Raw genomic sequence first — 20,918 nt, 5'->3', positions numbered from 1 at the left:
TGTAAATGGATATGTGGACTATTATGAATTCCATATGATTATAAAGGACATGAGAGTAAGTAATACTTGAATAAGTCAGTTGTAAATATTAAATTGTATTGCAGCAAAAAAGGATTAGCGGAAAATCGCAATATTTATTTTTGTCTAAATCGTTGAGCGCTAATGTTTTCCATCATCCTGCACATCCTCCGCTCCTCCGGTGACGAGGAGAAAAAGCTTCAGTCTGTGATTTGTACTGACAGGCACGGCTTCAGTCCAGGAGTGAATCATCCTCCTCCTCCTCGTCTCCTCCTCGTCTCCTCCTCGTCTCCTCCTCGTCTCCTCCTCGTCTCCTCCTCGTCTCCTCCTCGTCTCCTCCTCGTCTCCTCCTCGTCTCCTCTGGAGATCAGAAACCCAACCACACACGAGCCGCTCACATGTTCAGATCACTCTGCTTCTTCAGAGCTTTCCCTTCAGGAGGCCTCAGAGCGACGCCTCAGAGTGACGCCTCAGAGTGACGCCTCAGAGTGACGCCTCAGAGCGACGCCTCAGAGCGACGCCTCAGAGTGACGCCTCAGAGTGACGCCTCAGAGTGACGCCCCAGAGTGAAGCCTCAGAGTGAAGCCATAGAGTGAAGCCTCAGAGTGAAGCCTCAGAGTGAAGCCTCAGAGTGAAGCCTCAGAGTGAAGCCTCAGAGTGAAGCCTCAGAGTGAAGCCTCAGAGTGACGCCTCAGAGTGACGCCTCAGAGCGACGCCTCAGAGTGAAGCCTCAGAGTGAAGCCTCAGAGTGACGCCTCAGAGTGACGCCTCAGAGTGACGCCTCAGAGTGACGCCTCAGAGTGACGCCTCAGAGTGACGCCTCAGAGTGACGCCTCAGAGTGACGCCTCAGAGTGAAGCCTCAGAGTGAAGCCTCAGAGTGACGCCCCAGAGTGAAGCCTCAGAGTGACGCCTCAGAGTGAAGCCTCAGAGTGAAGCCTCAGAGTGACGCCTCAGAGTGACGCCTCAGAGTGAAGCCTCAGAGTGAAGCCTCAGAGCGACGCCTCAGAGCGACGCCTCAGAGCGACGCCTCAGAGTGAAGCCTCAGAGTGAAGCCTCAGAGTGAAGCCTCAGAGTGAAGCCTCAGAGTGACGCCTCAGAGTGACGCCTCAGAGTGACGCCTCAGAGTGAGGCCTCAGAGTGAGGCCTCAGAGTGAGGCCTCAGAGTGAGGCCTCAGAGTGAAGCCTCAGAGTGACGCCTCAGAGTGAAGCCTCAGAGTGACGCCTCAGAGTGACGCCTCAGAGTGACGCCTCAGAGTGAAGCCTCAGAGTGAAGCCTCAGAGTGACGCCTCAGAGTGAAGCCTCAGAGTGAAGCCTCAGAGTGACGCCTCAGAGTGACGCCTCAGAGTGAAGCCTCAGAGTGACGCCTCATGCTGCGTCCACACCAAACGCGTTGTGGGCGTCATAAACGTGCCTATCGCCCGTCGTCGGACGCTTGTGCTTTACTAAAGTCAGACGCTCGTCACAAATGTCACCGCGCGTCAGCTCAGAGTCTGTTCGTCCATCTTGGAAGTAGCTCTTGCCTGAAATAAACCTGCTACAGCTCATTGTTGATTAAAAGTCTGCAATAAACCACAAATGTGTGAAGGCTCAGTGTGTGATCGTCATAAAGCTGCTCTATGTCGTTAGTGCATAATGCTTGTTTTCATGGGAGAAAACCGGAGCTCAATGCGAGCTAACTGAGCTAACTGAGCTAACTGAGCTAACTGAGCTAACTGATCTAACTGAGCTGACTGAGCTGACTGAGCGAACTGATCGAACTGATCTAACTGAGCGAACTGAGCGAACTGAGCGAACTGAGCTAACTGAGCTAACTGAGCTAACTGAGCTGACTGAGCTGACTGAGCGAACTGAGCTAACTGAGCAAACTGAGCTGACTGAGCGAACTGAGCTAACTGAGCGAACTGAGCGAACTGAGCTAACTGAGCGAACTGAGCGAACTGAGCGAACTGAGCGAACTGAGCGAACTGAGCGAACTGAGCGAACTGAGCGAACTGATCTAACTGAGCGAACTGATCTAACTGAGCGAACTGAGCTAACTGAGCTGACTGAGCTAACTGAGCTAACTGAGCTAACTGAGCGAACTGAGCTAACTGAGCTGACTGAGCTAACTGAGTGAGCTGACTGAGCTGACTGAGCTGACTGAGCTAACTGAGCGAACTGAGCTGACTGAGCGAACTGAGCGAACTGACTGAGCTAACTGAGCTGACTGAGCTGACTGAGCTAACTGAGCGAACTGAGCTGACTGAGCGAACTGAGCTGACTGAGCTGACTGAGCGAACTGAGCGAACTGAGCGAACTGAGCGAACTGAGCGAACTGAGCGAACTGAGCGAACTGAGCGAACTGATCTAACTGAGCGAACTGATCTAACTGAGCGAACTGAGCGAACTGATCTAACTGATCTAACTGAGCGAACTGAGCGAACTGAGCGAACTGATCTAACTGAGCGAACTGATCTAACTGAGCTGACTGAGCGAACTGAGCGAACTGAGCTGACTGAGCTGACTGAGCGAACTGAGCGAACTGAGCGAACTGAGCGGACTGAGCTGACTGAGCGGACTGAGCGGACTGAGCGGACTGAGCTGACTGAGCTGACTGAGCTAACCGAGCTAACCGAGCTAACCGAGCTAACCGAGCTAACCGAGCGAACCGAGCGAACCGAGCGAACCGATCTAACCGATCTAACTGAGCGAACTGAGCGGACTGAGCTGACTGAGCTGACTGAGCTAACTGAGCTAACTGAGCTGACTGAGCTGACTGAGCTGACTGAGCTGACTGAGCGAACTGAGCTGACTGATCGAACTGAGCGAACTGAGCGAACTGAGCTAGCTGATCTAACTGAGCTAACTGAGCTGACTGAGCTGACTGAGCTGACTGAGCTAACTGAGCTAACTGAGCTGACTGAGCTGACTGAGCTGACTGAGCTGACTGAGCGAACTGAGCTGACTGATCGAACTGAGCGAACTGAGCGAACTGAGCTAGCTGATCTAACTGAGCTAACTGAGCTGACTGAGCTGACTGAGCTGACTGAGCTAACTGAGCTAACTGAGCGAACTGAGCTGACTGAGCTGACTGAGCTGACTGAGCGAACTGAGCGAACTGAGCGGACTGAGCTAACACGCTGTGGTTTCCTCCCGGAGCTCATTGTAGATGATGTGAGTAATAAACTACAACATCAGCCCAGCTCAGTGTGTGATCATTGTTCTGCATATTTCTCGTTTTCACGTGAGGACCGGAGGTTTAGCTTAGCATTAGCTTTCTCCGGTGCTAATGCTACAACAGGCGTCCTCGAGGCCCAAACACATTCCCGGCAGATGTAATATATATTATTTAAACGTGAGCTGACCGTGTTCTCTCCTGTCGTGGCAGAAGTGTGAGCTGAACATGGATAACCTGAGCAAGCCGGAGCTGCTGACCCTGCTCAGCGTGATGGAGGGCGAGCTGGAGGCGCGGGACCTCGTCATCGAGGCGCTCAGGGTGAGTGAGTTCATGTCCCGTAAACTCCCGACTCGGCATCGTCTGAAACCGGAAAGACCAGATCCAGGCGGTTTTCATTCCACTGTTTCACATCTGCACTTCAGTCAAGACTTTACCCTTTACAGACTCCACACATCTGGGAGATTTTACAGATGTGGTTCCTGACAAAACATCCAAAATCTGAGCAAATCTGTCAAAACCTGGAAATGTCCATTATTTAGATTTCAGTTGTGAAAAATATTTGTAACTTTTATCGAAAATATATTTCTTTATTAAAGAGACTAGATGCAAGTTGGCCATTTTATGCTCACTACTGCCACTTCAGGTCATACGTGTAACTGCAGTGAGTCACTAACAGGTCAAACACACGCAAACAGCAAGTCTTTTTTTTTCCACATGAAAAGTTACATAGTGCAGCTTTAAGTACAAACAGGTGGTTCTGGGTTCGATTCCCAGTGCATGTTCTCCTCGTGTCTGTGTTTCCTCCGGTTTCCCTCAAACATGTACAATAGGGCAGGACTGAATGAGAGACTTTCTAACTAATAAGTGATACCCTGGAGGAAGGGGGTACTGTGGGGTACTGTGGGGTACTGTGGGGTACTGTTGGGTAATGTCGGGGTAACGTGGAGGTAACGTGGGGGTAACGTGGGGGTACTGTGGGGGTAACATGGAGGTAGCATGGGGGTAATGTGGGGGTAACGTGGGGGTAACGTGGGGGTAACGTGGGGGTACTGTGGGGGTAACATGGAGGTAGCATGGGGGTAATGTGGGGGTAATGTGGGGGTAACGTGGGGGTAACGTGGGGGTAACGTGGGGGTAATGTGGGGGTAATGTGGGGGTAACGTGGGGGTACTGTGGGGGTACTGTGGGGGTAACGTGGGGTAACGTGGGGGTACTGTGGGGGTACTGTGGGGGTACTGTGGGGGTAACGTGGGGTAACGTGGGGGTACTGTGGGGGTAACGTGGGGGTACTGTGGGGGTACTGTGGGGGTAACGTGGGGGTTCTGTGGGGGTACTGTGGGGGTAACGTGGGGGTAACATGGGGGTTCTGTGGGGTAAAGTGGGGGTAACGTGGGGGCACTCTGGGGGTAACGTGGAGGTACTGTGGGGGTTCTGTGGGGTAAAGTGGGGGTAACGTGGGGGCACTCTGGGGGTAACGTGGGGGTAACGTGAGGTAAAGTGGGGGTTCGGTGGGGTAACATGGGGGGTAGCGTGGGGGTTCTGTGGGGTAACATGGGGGTACTGTGGGGGTACTGTGGGGGTTCTGTGGGGGTAACGTGGAGGTAGCGTGGGGGTTCTGTGAGGTAAAGTGGGGGTTCGGTGGGGTAACATGGGGGTACTGTGGGGGTACTGTGGGGGTTCTGTGGGTAAAGTGGGGGTTCTGTGGGGGTACCTGGGCCATGCCCCCTCTCAGACGGCCCGGGAATAGAACCCGGGACCCTCTGGTTGTGAGGTACAGAGCGTTACCCGCTGAGCCGCCCACAGCCCCCTCTGAGCAGGACGAGGAGGACGAGGAGGACGAGGAGGGGGGGGGGAGTGTGAAACCTGATCTGATCCGGTCTCCACGGCAACGCAGCCAGAGCCGGCAGCTGATTGGCTCAGAGGGAAACATCAAAGGGAGGAGAGAGACTCAGGCTTTTATCGTTTCCAAATGTTCCTTTAGGTGAAAACTTCGTCCTGCAGTGATGAGATCTGTGTTTGGTATCCACGTGTAGCAGGAAAGACGCTGTAATCCAAATATGGTCATTTCCTTTGTGGGAGACGGCTTGGAAAAATTTGGCAAATGTCGAAATTTTTATTTTAATTTTTAACAATTTCGATGATTTGAAACATTTAGAAATGTTTTGACAAAATTGGGAATTTTTTGAAAAATGTGAAAAGTGTAAAAATGACCTGGAATAGTTTGGAAAATGTTTTTTTTTAATGATTTTAGAAAAAAAATGAAAACGTTTTGAAATGAAATTGGAAAATGTTTGTGTTTGGGAAAGTTTTTTTTTTTTAATTTGTAGAAAATGTTTGCATTTTTTAAGAATGGTTGAAAACTTTTTTTTTTAAATTTTGATTTTTTTTAAAACATTTAGAAAATTTAGTTCATGTTTTGAAAAATTGTTGAAACTATGAATTTTTGGAGGAAATTATGGAAAAGTTTGGAACATTTTTGAAATGTCCTCCATCATGTCTGTGGCTCCCTGGCCTTTCCCACGCTTGTTCATTCACTAACACTGACATGTTTGGTATCCACGTGTAGCAGGAAAGACTCTGTAATCCAAATATGGTCATTTCCTCTGTGGGAGACAGCAGTGTAAATATATTATGTATTGTGTATTATATATTGTATTTACTCTCACAGACAATTTATGAGTAAAAAAAAAAAACATGCTACGACACCTGCAGTGCCGCTTACAGCCTGTAGGGGCAGGAGTTACTGAGTTCTGCTTTAAGTTCTGGATCTTCAGCCGTGAGTGGACAGTTTGTTGGAGGATCTTCAGCCGTGAGTGGACAGTTTCTCTGATCAGACGCAGCAGTAAAAAAATCAGCTGAGCATTTTTAAAAACGCTTCGATCTGTGGAGCAGAGACTGAAGACGACACGAGGAAACAAAACCAGATCCAGTTTCCGTTCTTAGTGTGTGTTTGTGTAGGAGCCTGTTTGCAGCTCCAGGTCTGAGTGGGAGCGTAACGCGATTGAGCTTCAGACTCATTTATGTCCAAAGATGGATCGTCCTGGTTTGTCGCCGTTATGAGTCACACGACCTCAGTTCTTCTGTGAGATGAATTGATAATTGACGACTAATCGATTATTGAAATAGTCGACAACTATTTTAGTAATCGATTCATCGTTTTCTGGTTCACACAGACGAAAATGGAGCCAAAATGACATCAAAAATGTAGTATTTTTGATGAAAACCTACTTTGATTTTATATTGAGTGTCTGTAGTGTTTTGTACATTGTATATTTCATTAATAGAGCCTTTGAAAAACATTTCCCTTTAGTTTACTCCATCAACACCACTTAGAGGAACAGGCCAGCGTTTTTACATACTGAGATATGTTCTTACCTGAGCTGTGACGAGTTCTTTAGGACCTGTCTGATCTTCAGTCACGTAAACACAGCGCAGACGGCGTTAGCATTTAGCCTCTCCCTCTCTCCTCTATAGCTCCAAAACAGGTCAAGATAGAAGCTACCGAGCTCTTCCATGTTTTCCCTATTTAAATATGGTTACGTGAAGTGTTCCACTACAAAGTATAATTACACACAATTAAACAATGTGGATTTTCTAAGCGGATAAAAGGGGGAACTATATTGTAAGGCGTAATAATACCAGGAGTAGTTTGGCATCCGCACAGTAAAGTGAAGATTGCTGTTGTGAAAATAGCAACAAAACTGAGACGAAAACAATGATGGAAATGTGACAAAAAGGTGACGAAAAATGGATGAAAAATTGAAAAAAAAAATGACAAAAAATGACAAAAAATGACAAAAAAATGACAAAAAATGACAAAAATGTGACAAAAAAATGACAAAAAAAATGACAAAAATGTGACAAAAAATGACAAAAAATGACAAAAATGTGACAAAAAATGACAAAAAATGACAAAAAAATGACAAAAAATGACAAAAAATGACAAAAAATGACAAAAAATGACAAAAAAATGACAAAAATGTGACAAAAAATGACAAAAAAATGACAAAAAATGACAAAAACATGACAAAAATGTGACAAAATCTTCACTTTACTGCGCGGATTTCGAACTACTCCTGGTATTATTACGCCTTACAATATAGTCCCCCCTTTTATCCGCTTAGAAAATCCACATTGTTTAATTGTGTGTAATTATACTTTGTAGTGGAACACTTCACGTAACCATATTTAAATAGGGAAAACGTGGAAGAGCTCGGTAGCTTCTATCTTGACCTGTTTTGGAGCTATAGAGGAGAGAGGGAGAGGCTAAATGCTAACGCCGTCTGTGCTGTGTTTACGTGACTGAAGATCAGACAGGTCCTAAAGAACTCGTCACAGCTCAGGTAAGAACATATCTCAGTGTGGAAAAACGTGATTAAAACATTGAAAAAATAAAATGTTCCTACACCATTCACAGCCAATCGATTAATCGTAAAAATACTCGATAGATTAATCGATTACAAAAGAATCGTTAGTTGCAGCTCTACTCTGGACTTCAGGACAGGTTTAGTTTCGTGGCGTTAGAGATATTACCCACAAAGCAAAGCGGGAGGTGAGTGTGAGTCTGTGGGCGGCCGGCGTTTGTTCATCTGTTACATAAAGCACACGTCTGACCTACATGTTCACTGCTCTACAACATGAGGCTCTACAACACCACGCTCTACAACACCAGGCTCTACAACACCGCGCTCTACAACACCAGGCTCTACAACATGAGGCTCTACAACTCCACGCTCTACAACACGAGGCTGTGGTCGTCCGTGTACCCCCTACCTCAAGGGTGTTGCAGTTTATTTAGAAAGTATTTACTTCAAAGTAGGGCTGCTCGATTATTGAAAAAATAATAATCACGATTATTTTTGTCATAATGGAAATCACGATTATTCAAACGATTATTTGTTGCCTTTAAAAAAAAACATCAAAAAAGTGACAAAAATCCAGCAAAAAAGTGACAAAAATCCATCAAAAAAGTGACAAAAATCCATCAAAAAAGTGACAAAAATCCATCAAAAAAAGACAAAAATCCATCAAAAAAAGACAAAAATCCCCCAAAAAAGACAAAAATCCAGCAGAAAAAGTGACAAAAATCCATCAAAAAAAGGCCAAAATCCCTCAAAAAAAGACAAAAATCCAGCAGAAAAAAGACAAAAATCCATCAAAAAAGACAAAAATCCATCAAAAAAGTGACAAAAATATAGAGGAAGGAGGCGTCTCTAACCTGTCTCTCTGTCCCCCAGGCCCAGAGGAAGGAGGCGTCTCTAACCTGTCTCTCTGTCCTCGTTGTCCCCCAGGCCCAGAGGAAGGAGGTGTTCCTGCAGGAGCGCTACGCCCACTACTCCCTGCGGGACCCGTTCCTGGCCCTGCAGCGGGACATGCAGTGCTCCGTCCCCGGGGACAAGGACGCCCGCGTGTCCGGGTCCAGCCCCATGGCCGTCCTGCAGGCCGTCATGGCTCACTGCAGGAAGATGCAGGAGCGCATGTCGGCGCAGCTCGCCGCCGCCGAGACGCGCCACAAGAGGGTGAGTGTCGGCCGAAAACACCCCCAGGACAACCTCATTTAGCCTCACTTAGACTCATTTAGCCTCACTTAGCCTCATTTGTTTGTGTCTGTATTGTTGTCATGTCCTTGGGCAAGACACTTCACTCTAAAGGGTTTTCATGGGGGGTTAAAGAGTAAATTGAACTAAACCAAGCGCAAGTTTTGATTGATGGATATCGTGATATTTCGGTTTTATATCGTGATATTTCGTGATATTTCGGTTTTGTATCGTGATATTTTGGTTTTGTATCGTGATATTTTGTGATATTTCGGATTTGTATCGTGATATTTATGTTTTGTATCGTGATATTTATGTTTTGTATTGTGATATTTCGGTTTTGTATCGCGATATTTCGGTTTTGCATCGTGATATTACGGTTTTGTATCGCAATATTTCGTGATATTTCGGTTTTGTATCGTGATATTTCGGTTTTGTATCGTGATATTTCGTGATATTTCGGTTTTGTATCGTGATATTTATGTTTTGTATCGTGATATTTATGTTTTGTATTGTGATATTTCGGTTTTGTATCGCGATATTTCGGTTTTGCATCGTGATATTACGGTTTTGTATCGCAATATTTCGGTTTTGCATCGTGATATTACGGTTTTGTATCGCGATATTTCGGTTTTGTATCGTGATATTTATGTTTTGTATCGTGATATTTCGGTTTTGTATCGCGATATTTCGGTTTTGTATCGCGATATTTCGGTTTTGTATCGCGATATTTCGGTTTTGTATCGCGATATTTATGTTTTGTATCGTGATATTTATGTTTTGTATCGTGATATTTCGGTTTTGTATCGCAATATTTCGGTTTTGTATCGCGATATTTATGTTTTGTATCGTGATATTTATGTTTTGTATCGTGATATTTCGGTTTTGTTTGTTTATTTATGTTTATATTTCGGTTTTGTATCGTGATATTTCGGTTTTGTATCGTGATATTTATGTTTTGTGTCGTGATATTTATGTTTTGTATCGTGATATTTCGGTTTTGTTTGTTTATTTATGTTTATATTTCGGTTTTGTATCGTGATATTTCGGTTTTGTATCGTGATATTTATGTTTTGTGTCGTGATATTTATGTTTTGTATCGTGATATTTATGTTTTGTATCGTGATATTTCGGTTTTGTTTGTTTATTTATGTTTATATTTCGGTTTTGTATCGTGATATTTCGGTTTTGTGTCGTGATATTTATGTTTTGTATCGTGATATTTATGTTTTGTATCGTGATATTTATGTTTTGTATCGTGATATTTATGTTTTGTTTGTTTATTTATGTTTATATTTCGGTTTTGTATCGTGATATTTCGGTTTTATATCGTGATATTTATGTTTTGTATCGTGATATTTATGTTTTTTATCGTGATATTTCGGTTTTGTATCGTGATATTTCGGTTTTGTATCGTGATATTTCGGTAACACTTTACATTACGGGCCGGTAAGTCCTTGGTACGTACAGAGGTAATTCTAGGTACTTATAGTGATACTTACAGTGGTACTTATGGTGGTAAATTCTAGTAATGATAGTGGTAATTCTAGGCACTTATTGTGGTACTTAAAGGATACTATAGTGAGAATTACGAGGTATGTACTTCTAGAAACAGTGGTAACTCTTAGTAATGAAGGTTGTACTTCTTGTTTTACCTAAAGCTGTTTTATGTTGTTTTAAAGTCACACAATCCTAGAAATGACGTCTGTTTGTAGAAGTACCTCATTTACTACCTATAAATTGCTGCTGTAGAATCCTTGAATTACCAGTAAGTATCACAGATGTATCACTGTAACTAAAAACTATCACTTAAAGTACCATAGTAAATAGAAGTACAACCTTCATTTCTAAGAGCATTACCACTGTATCTCTAAGTAATGAGAGATACTGTGGTAACTCTGTCTCCCTGACCCCTAACTCTAATTACAAGTAATTATCACTTTTAGTATCACAGTAAGAACCTAGAATTACCACTGTAAATGTTAATAGTACTTACCACCGCAAGTACCACAATAAATACCTAGAATTACCACTGTAAGTACCATTGTAATGTAAAGTGTTACCGATATTTCTTTTATATCGTGATATTTCTGTTTTATATCGTGATATTTCTGTTTTATATCATGATATTTCTGTTTTATATCATGATATTTCTCTTTTATATCATGATATTTCTCTTTTATATCGTGATATTTCTCTTTTATATCGTGATATTTCTTTTATATCGTGATACATCTTTGACCATATCCTGCCCTGGCCAAGAGTAAGGTCTTAAATCTAATGTAAAAGCATAACTGCCATTAAATCTACATTTCTTGGAGAATAATCCACCCATCCTCTTCCACTTGTCTGTTTCCGGGTGGTGGGGGCGGCTGCTGGAGCTGCACCAGCCCCTATAGCGCCCCCTGCAGGTGGTGCGTCCACAGAAGGACGGCCTCATGGTTCTAATGGTCTCTCAAAAGGTTCTTCTGACCCGTCACCTTTAGGACCAGGTTTGTCCTGGGAGACCCTACAGGGGCACCGAGCCCCCGCACAGAGCTCCAGGGTCATTCAGGCTCAAACCCCCCCCCACGTTAAGGAAATAATGACTCTGATTAATCATTTTTACTGAATAACTTTGTTAAACTCCCCCAAAAAAGTTCTCTCAGTGGCTCTGAACATTATTCAGATTGAAAATATCGGCGACTTTTGTTCATTTTCTTTGCATAAAAAGTCTCACATTTGTTTATATTATATTTATATTATATTTATGTTATATTTATGTTATATCCACATGAAACATAAATGCTGTTGTCATGATCCTGCTGCGTCAGAGTTCAGTTTAAATCCGTCGCTCGGGGCCCGGGCGGATCACGTTACTCTGTGAATGCGATTCTCCAGATTCCTCCCGGAGTCTACCCGGCAACAGCGCCTTTCCCCGTGACCGAGGCGCGTGATTGGCCGATTTAAAGGCTCCGGCGGCGACAGAACAGGAAGCAAAGCCGTGTAATTCTCTGCGACGTCGACAAAGCTGCTTTAAATCCTCCGAAACGTCCACATTTGTATTTATTTATGGAAACCCTGTGGCTGTGAGGCACCGGCGGGCCTGACCTCACAGCGAGGAGGTCACACCTGGACTCCTCTGTTGGGCCAAAGCAGCACAAATCCCAACATTTCACTTTTGAGTCTTTTTAAGGCGAGACGAGGCAGTGGCAACGTGGAGATATTAGCCTTTTTAGAGAAAGACAAAAACAACTCTCTCTTTACGATGTTTATTCCCTTTATCCAGGAAGTGACTCCAACATGTCTGTGTCTCCCTGACATGTGCAGGTTAGGACCTTCCTTCCTCCCTTCCTTCCTTCCTTCCTCCCTTCCTTCCTTCCTTCCTGCCTTCCTGCCTTCCTTCCTTCCTTCCTTCCTTCCTTCCTTCCTTCCTCTTTTCCTGACGCTGTATCCAAATATGGTCATTTCCTGTGTGGGAGACAGCAGTGGCTACAGACAGGAGGATTATCCACAGGGTCATGTTCAGCCAGAGAGACTTTAAAGGGGGGGCATTATGCAAAATCGACTTTTTCAAGCTTTACATCATGTCATTAAGTCATTCCCTCATTAAAACCATGCCTGAAGTGTTGCCTTGGCACATTCACGTATTTTCGAGTAATCTGTAAAAACTCTGATGGCGGCCATTTTAGGGATAAAACGCCTGATTCCTTCAGGGAACGCCTCGACCTCCAGGATTCGCCTCCGACCTTTCGTCACCAGCCGAGTAACCAACCACTGCCCCTCAGCAGAACCCCCTCCCCGCAGTGTCTAGCCCAAAGATGTAAACAGAGTCATCATGGAGGATTAGCTTCATGTGTTGTGAACCGGAGCCACAGCAGACTTTTACAAAGACACACATCAGTGTTTCTGTTACCGAAACACCCAGGATTCAAACCGGGGACAAGAACACTTATTTCAGTGTCTGGTTCTGCGCTGGGCCTTGATGATGCACAGAGCCTCCGGAGAAAGCTAATGCTAAGCTAAACCTCGAGTCATCACGTGAAAACGAGAAATATGCACAAATAAAGTCAATAAAACCACCACACACATAAAGAACCGTTTAACAATGATCACAAACGGAGCCAGGCTTGTTGATTTGGACGTTTATTGCTCACATTTCATCTACAATGGGTCATAGCCGAGTGGTTTCTCCCGGAGCTAACAAGCTAGCCGCGACAAGCTAACGGGAAAATTCACTGAATACAAGCAGCATATTATGCATTGAAAACGTCACTAAAACAGGCAACTGCTTGAAGCAGCCTTTATGATGATGACACACGGAGCCGGGCTTTACACATTTGTGGTTTATTACAGACTTTTCATCAACAATGAGCTGTAGTCGATTATAACAAGCTAACGGGTAACCTCGAAAAACCATTGTCCACCTGCACAGATAATGTCCGTCTTTTGAATCGTATGGGCTCCTGCAGATCCTGGTGTCGTCCATGGGGGTATAGTTAGAGATCCATAGGGCATGGCAGATGCAAAGAGAAGCCTCCAAACAGCAGTCCTAAGAGAACGTGTTCAAACCTAAAGCGCTTCCAGAGAGCTCTCCTGGTTCTCCTCGTGTTCAGACCTCCTCCTCCTCCCCCTCTTCATCCTCCACCTCCTCCTCCCCCTCCTCCTCCTCTGTTCGGTCTGAATGTGGGTCAGTCACGAGAGCGGCCGTGAAACCAGCTCCGTTCCAGTTTTACACGAGCGCGGTTCAAAACCAGGCCACGGGAAAATCCACAGAACAGGGAGCTTCTTCTTCTTCCTCTTCCTCTTCCCCTTCTCCTTTTCCTTCTCCTTCTCCTTCTCCTTCTCCCTCTTCTTCTCCTTCTCCCTCTTCTCCTTCTTCTCCTCCTCCTCCTCCTCCTCCTCCTCCTCCTCCTCCTCCTCCTTCTTCTTCTTCTTCTTCTTCTACAATGTTTTTCTTATTTTTGCTCCGTTTTTTTGTCATTTTTTCCCTCAATTTAGCTCATTTTTTTATTACTAAACCCACATTTTTTGCCACAATTTCTCCCCATTTTTCACACATTTGTTGACATTTGAGATGAACCTGACATTGAAAACGCAGCTGCTCAGTGAAGGGGAGCAGAAGGGAGGGGGTGGGAGTGGGAGGGGGGTTTCTGTGTAAAAGCTGCTCGTCCTGATCACGTTTCAGTCTGCTCTCGGGGGGGGGGGGGGACTGAGGGGGGGGGGGTTACAGAGGGACACACTCCTAATTCCCCAGAGATTAACATTTGATACAGGCGTAAACAGAGTCAGAACCCCCCCCCCCCCCCCCCCGCCCCCCCCCCCCCCCCCAGGGTTCAGTCAGACTGTCGGAAAAGTTTTTGAAAATGTTTAAACATTTTGGAAACGTTTTGAATATTATGGAACAATATGAAAACGTTTAGAAATCTTTAGAAAAAATTGTGAATTTTTGGGAAAAAATGTTAAAGTATAAAAAAGTGTTTAAAAAAACATGGGATAGTTTGGATTTTTTTTATTGTATAATTTTACAAAAAAATGTTTTTTACATTTTGAAATCCTTCCTTCCTTTCATCCTTCCTTTCCTCCTTCCTTCCTTTCCTTCCTTCCTTTACTCCCCCCTTCCTTCCTTTTCTCCTCCTTCCTTCCTTCTTTCCTTCCTTCCTTCCTTCCTTTCTTTTCTCCTCCTTCCTTCCTTTCCTCCTTCCTTCCTTCCTTTTCTCCTCCTTCCTTCCTTCTTTCCTTCCTTCTTTCCTTCCTTCCTTCCTTTCCTCCTTCCTTTCTTCCTTTCCTCCTTCCTTCCTTTTCTCCTCCTTCCTTCTTTCCTTCCTTCTTTCCTTTCTTCCTTCCTTTCCTCCTTCCTTCCTTCCTTCCTTCCTTCCTTCCTTCCTTCGTTTTCTCCTCCTTCCTTCCTTTCCTCCTTCCTTCCATTCATCTTCCTAATTTTTTGGGGAAATAATGGAAAGTTTGAAATGTCGTCCCACATGTGTGGCTCCCTGGTCATTCACAAATACTGACGTGTTTGGCACAATGGCCGCTGGCTGCTCTGCTTTATGACCACGACACTGGGGGCCATTGCTGTAGTACCTCCATATCGCCACCAGTGAAATATGGGGCACTATATTCCAGTAATCGACACATTGATATTGATGCTTTTTTCGCCTTAATAGAAATAAAAGTTAAATTCTGATCAATCCGTCCAATCAGGAGCCTGGAAGCCCCAGACTCCGCCCTGTTGCCGGGTAGATCTGCTGTTTCTATCTTTGCCTCGTCCCTGGAGCCGGTTTGAATTATCCATGAGGTCCTGCTGCTCTGAGGGCGTCTGTGGCTGGACTCGGCTCTCGAGTCTCTGACCAAAACAAAACCCTTTTCATCAGAAGAAAATGTGAATCAGGTCGATCAGATGAAAACTGGATCGCTTTAACTAAATGTGGTGTTAGTGTTTCTGCGGGGCATAAGAAACATAATTAATGTGATTATTAAACATCATTAATGTGATTATGAAACATAGGGCTCTGCAATTAATCGAAATTCAATTACAACAGTAAACGATTACAAAATTAGCATAATCCCAAAAAATCGATTATAATTATTTTTTTCAATTTTTCAAATTTTTAATTTTTGTCACGTTTTTGCTGGATTTTTGTTTTGTTTTTTTTTGTCACTTTTTTGATGGATTTTTGTCACTTTTTTGATGGATTTTTGTCACTTTTTTGATGGATTTTTGTCACTTTTTCGATGGATTTTTGTCATTTTTTTGATGGATTTTTGTCTTTTTTTGCTGGATTTTTGTCACTTTTTGGGATTTTTGTCACTTTTTTGATGGATTTTTGTCTTTTTTCTGCTGGATTTTTGTCACTTTTTTGATGGATTTTTGTCACTTTTTTGGATTTTTGTCTTTTTTGATGGATTTTTGTAACTTTTTTGATGGATTTTTGTCATTTTTTTTACTGGATTTTTTTTTTTTTTTTTTTGTCAATTTTTTGATGGATTTTTTTTTTTTTTTGTCTTTTTTTTGATGGATTATTGTCACTTTTTTGATGGATTTTTGTCACTTTTTTGATGGATTTTTGTCACTTTTTTGATGGATTTTTGTCACTTTTTTGATGGATTTTTGTCTTTTTTTGCTGGATTTTTGTCACTTTTTGGGATTTTTGTCACTTTTTTGATGGATTTTTGTCACTTTTTTGATGGATTTTTGTCTTTTTTTGCTGGATTTTTGTCACTTTTTGGGATTTTTGTCACTTTTTTGATGGATTTTTGTCTTTTTTCTGCTGGATTTTTGTCACTTTTTTGATGGATTTTTGTCACTTTTTTGGATTTTTGTCTTTTTTGATGGATTTTTGTAACTTTTTTGATGGATTTTTGTCATTTTTTTTGCTGGATTTTTGTCTTTTTTTATGGATTCTTGTAACTTTTTTGATGGATTTTTGTCATTTTTTTAATGTTTTTTTTTAAAGGCAACAAATAATCGTTTGAATAATCGTGATTTCAATTATGACAAAAATAATCGTGATTATTATTTTTTCAATAATCCAGCAGCCCTAATGAAACATCATTAATGTGATTCAGCTGAAACATTTAGGTCAGAAAAAGTGCTGCACTGTCATTATTAGTTCAGTCCAGACTCTGGTGGTGGTAAGCTACTGTTGTAGCCACAGCTGCCCTGGGGTAGTCTGACGGAAGTGAGGCGACCAGTCTGTGCCATCGGCCCCTCTGCCTCTCACTCACTCCCCCAAGTTTATATTTGTGCATATTTGTGTTGAGCCCGCGGCTGAATGAGAGGTCAGCGCAGTGCCTTTACTTTCCATCACACAAAACCCTCTGAGCAAAATAAATCCACACTTTTAAACCTGGCTCTGAACATGATTTAGATTTTGTTGCTTGAAATAATCAGTGATTTTTAGACCTAAAACATAACATGATTTTTGTTTTGGTGATTTGCCGCTGGTGCTTCTTCTCGCTCGTGCAGGTTTAGCAGATCGTGTAGGCTTGATATTCCTGTAGGTTTGATATTCGTGTAGGTTTGATATTCGTGTAGGCTTGATATTCGTGTAGGTTTGATATTCGTGTAGGCTTGATATTCCTCGCGCCGCCGTGAACCCTCTGGTCTCCGGGGCCGCTCTGTTGTGGAGGTAATTTTAGCGCCGGGGCCGGAGAAGCTGCAGTTGCACGATTTTAAAAATAGAACGACCCGACTTCCTCCCGACGACTCAGCGAATATTTACCGAGCCACTTGAGCGGCGCCGGGTCCGGTTCCCGTTTGTAAAGAGGAGGCGGAGCTTGAGCCGGAGGATGATTGTTACCGCAGAGCTAGCACGAAGCTCCTTTAGCACCAAACTCCTTTAGCACCAAACTCCTTTAGCACCAACTCCTTTAGCACCAAACTCCTTTAGCACCTCCTTTAGCACCAAACTCCTTTAGCACGAAGCTCCTTTAGCACGAAACTCCTTTAGCACGAAACTCCTTTAGCACGAAACTCCTTTAGCACGAAGCTCCTTTAGCACGAAGCTCCTTTAGCACCAAACTCCTTTAGCACCAACTCCTTTAGCACGAAGCTCCTTTAGCACGAAGCTCCTTTAGCACCAACTCCTTTAGCACCAACTCCTTTAGCACCAAACTCCTTTAGCACGAAGCTCCTTTAGCACCAAACTCCTTTAGCACGAAGCTCCTTTAGCACGAAACTCCTTTAGCACGAAGCTCCTTTAGCACGAAGCTCCTTTAGCACCAAACTCCTTTAGCACCAACTCCTTTAGCACGAAGCTCCTTTAGCACGAAGCTCCTTTAGCACCAACTCCTTTAGCACCAACTCCTTTAGCACCAAACTCCTTTAGCACGAAGCTCCTTTAGCACGAAGCTCCTTTAGCACCAAACTCCTTTAGCACAAACTCCTTTAGCACCAAACTCCTTTAGCACCAAACTCCTTTAGCACAAACTCCTTTAGCACCAAACTCCTTTAGCACCAAACTCCTTTAGCACCAAACTCCTTTAACACCAACTCCTTTAACACCAACTCCTTTAGCACAAACTCCTTTAGCACCAAACTCCTTTAGCACCAAACTCCTTTAACACCAAACTCCTTTAACACCAAACTCCTTTAACACCAACTCCTTTAACACCAAACTCCTTTAACACCAAACTCCTTTAACACCAACTCCTTTAGCACCAACTCCTTTAACACCAACTCCTTTAGCACAAACTCCTTTAGCACCAAACTCCTTTAACACCAAACTCCTTTAACACCAAACTCCTTTAACACCAAACTCCTTTAACACCAAACTCCTTTAACACCAACTCCTTTAACACCAACTCCTTTAGCACAAACTCCTTTAGCACCAAACTCCTTTAACACCAAACTCCTTTAACACCAAACTCCTTTAACACCAAACTCCTTTAACACCAAACTCCTTTAACACCAAACTCCTTTAACACCAACTCCTTTAGCACCAACTCCTTTAGCACCAACTCCTTTAACACCAACTCCTTTAGCACCAAACTCCTTTAACACCAACTCCTTTAGCACCAACTCCTTTAACACCAAACTCCTTTAGCACCAAACTCCTTTAGCACCAAACTCCTTTAGCACCAAGCTCCTTTAGCACGAAGCTCCTTTAGCACCAAACTCCTTTAGCACCAACTCCTTTAGCACCAGACTCCTTTAGCACCAAACTCCTTTAGCACGAAGCTCCTTTAGCACCAAACTCCTTTAGCACCAAACTCCTTTAGCACGAAGCTCCTTTAGCACCAAACTCCTTTAGCACCAACTCCTTTAACACCAAACTCCTTTAGCACCAAACTCCTTTAGCACCAAACTCCTTTAGCACGAAGCTCCTTTAGCACCAAACTCCTTTAGCACCAACTCCTTTAACACCAAACTCCTTTAGCACCAACTCCTTTAGCACCAACTCCTTTAACACCAAACTCCTTTAGCACCAACTCCTTTAGCACCAAACTCCTTTAGCACCAAACTCCTTTAACACCAACTCCTTTAGCACCAACTCCTTTAACACCAAACTCCTTTAGCACCAACTCCTTTAACACCAACTCCTTTAGCACCAAACTCCTTTAACACCAACTCCTTTAACACCAACTCCTTTAACACCAACTCCTTTAACACCAACTCCTTTAGCACCAACTCCTTTAACACCAACTCCTTTAGCACCAACTCCTTTAGCACCAACTCCTTTAGCACCAACTCCTTTAACACAAACTCCTTTAACACCAACTCCTTTAACACCAACTCCTTTAGCACCAACTCCTTTAGCACCAAACTCCTTTAGCACCAAACTCCTTTAGCACAAACTCCTTTAGCACCAACTCCTTTAGCACCAACTCCTTTAGCACAAACTCCTTTAACACCAACTCCTTTAACACCAACTCCTTTAGCACCAACTCCTTTAGCACCAAACTCCTTTAGCACCAAACTCCTTTAGCACCAAACTCCTTTAACACCAACTCCTTTAGCACCAACTCCTTTAGCACCAACTCCTTTAGCACCAAACTCCTTTAGCACCAAACTCCTTTAACACCAAACTCCTTTAACACCAAACTCCTTTAACACCAACTCCTTTAACACCAAACTCCTTTAACACCAAACTCCTTTAGCACCAACTCCTTTAGCACCAACTCCTTTAACACCAACTCCTTTAACACCAAACTCCTTTAGCACCAACTCCTTTAGCACCAACTCCTTTAACACAAACTCCTTTAGCACAAACTCCTTTAGCACCAACTCCTTTAGCACCAAACTCCTTTAGCACCAAACTCCTTTAACACCAACTCCTTTAACACCAACTCCTTTAACACCAAACTCCTTTAGCACCAACTCCTTTAACACCAAACTCCTTTAACACCAAACTCCTTTAGCACCAACTCCTTTAGCACCAACTCCTTTAGCACCAACTCCTTTAACACCAACTCCTTTAACACCAAACTCCTTTAGCACCAACTCCTTTAGCACCAAACTCCTTTAGCACCAAACTCCTTTAACACCAACTCCTTTAACACCAAACTCCTTTAACACCAAACTCCTTTAGCACCAACTCCTTTAGCACCAACTCCTTTAGCACCAACTCCTTTAGCACCAAACTCCTTTAGCACCAAACTCCTTTAACACCAACTCCTTTAACACCAACTCCTTTAACACCAAACTCCTTTAACACCAAACTCCTTTAGCACCAACTCCTTTAGCACCAACTCCTTTAGCACCAACTCCTTTAACACCAACTCCTTTAGCACCAACTCCTTTAACACCAAACTCCTTTAACACCAAAATCCTTTAGCACCAACTCCTTTAGCACCATCTCCTTTAACACCAACTCCTTTAGCACCAACTCCTTTAGCACCAAACTCCTTTAGCACCAAACTCCTTTAACACCAACTCCTTTAGCACCAAACTCCTTTAACACCAACTCCTTTAACACCAAACTCCTTTAACACCAACTCCTTTAGCACCAACTCCTTTAGCACCAACTCCTTTAGCACCAACTCCTTTAGCACCAACTCCTTTAACACAAACTCCTTTAACACCAACTCCTTTAACACCAACTCCTTTAGCACCAACTCCTTTAGCACCAAACTCCTTTAGCACCAAACTCCTTTAGCACAAACTCCTTTAGCACCAACTCCTTTAGCACCAAACTCCTTTAGCACCAAACTCCTTTAACACCAACTCCTTTAGCACCAACTCCTTTAGCACCAACTCCTTTAGCACCAAACTCCTTTAACACCAAACTCCTTTAACACCAAACTCCTTTAACACCAACTCCTTTAACACCAAACTCCTTTAGCACCAACTCCTTTAGCACCAACTCCTTTAACACCAACTCCTTTAACACCAACTCCTTTAACACCAACTCCTTTAACACCAACTCCTTTAACACCAAACTCCTTTAACACCAAACTCCTTTAGCACCAACTCCTTTAGCACCAACTCCTTTAGCACCAACTCCTTTAGCACCAACTCCTTTAACACCAACTCCTTTAACACCAAACTCCTTTAGCACCAAACTCCTTTAGCACCAAACTCCTTTAGCACCAAACTCCTTTAACACCAACTCCTTTAACACCAAACTCCTTTAACACCAAACTCCTTTAGCACCAACTCCTTTAGCACCAACTCCTTTAGCACCAACTCCTTTAGCACCAAACTCCTTTAGCACCAAACTCCTTTAACACCAACTCCTTTAACACCAACTCCTTTAACACCAAACTCCTTTAACACCAAAC

At 43.5% G+C, this 20,918-nt stretch overlaps 1 protein-coding gene across 1 annotated transcript in view; it reads left to right on the top strand.

Moving 5' to 3' along the window:
• Positions 1 to 20,918, top strand: part of cttnbp2 (cortactin binding protein 2) — a 105,471-nt gene that overhangs the window by 12,794 nt on the left and 71,759 nt on the right. Inside the window, exons 2-3 of the mRNA XM_079583130.1 lie at positions 3,388 to 3,495; positions 8,469 to 8,696. Of these exons, the coding sequence (XP_079439256.1) occupies positions 3,388 to 3,495; positions 8,469 to 8,696 (336 nt within the window). The remainder of the gene's footprint in view (positions 1 to 3,387; positions 3,496 to 8,468; positions 8,697 to 20,918) is intronic.

This window comes from Gobius niger (assembly GCF_951799975.1).
Source record: "Gobius niger genome assembly, contig: SCAFFOLD_55, whole genome shotgun sequence".
In the NCBI taxonomy this organism is placed as follows: domain Eukaryota; kingdom Metazoa; phylum Chordata; class Actinopteri; order Gobiiformes; family Gobiidae; genus Gobius; species Gobius niger.
Note: the sequence above shows the minus strand (reverse complement) of the source record. Positions and strands in the feature narration are given on the sequence as shown.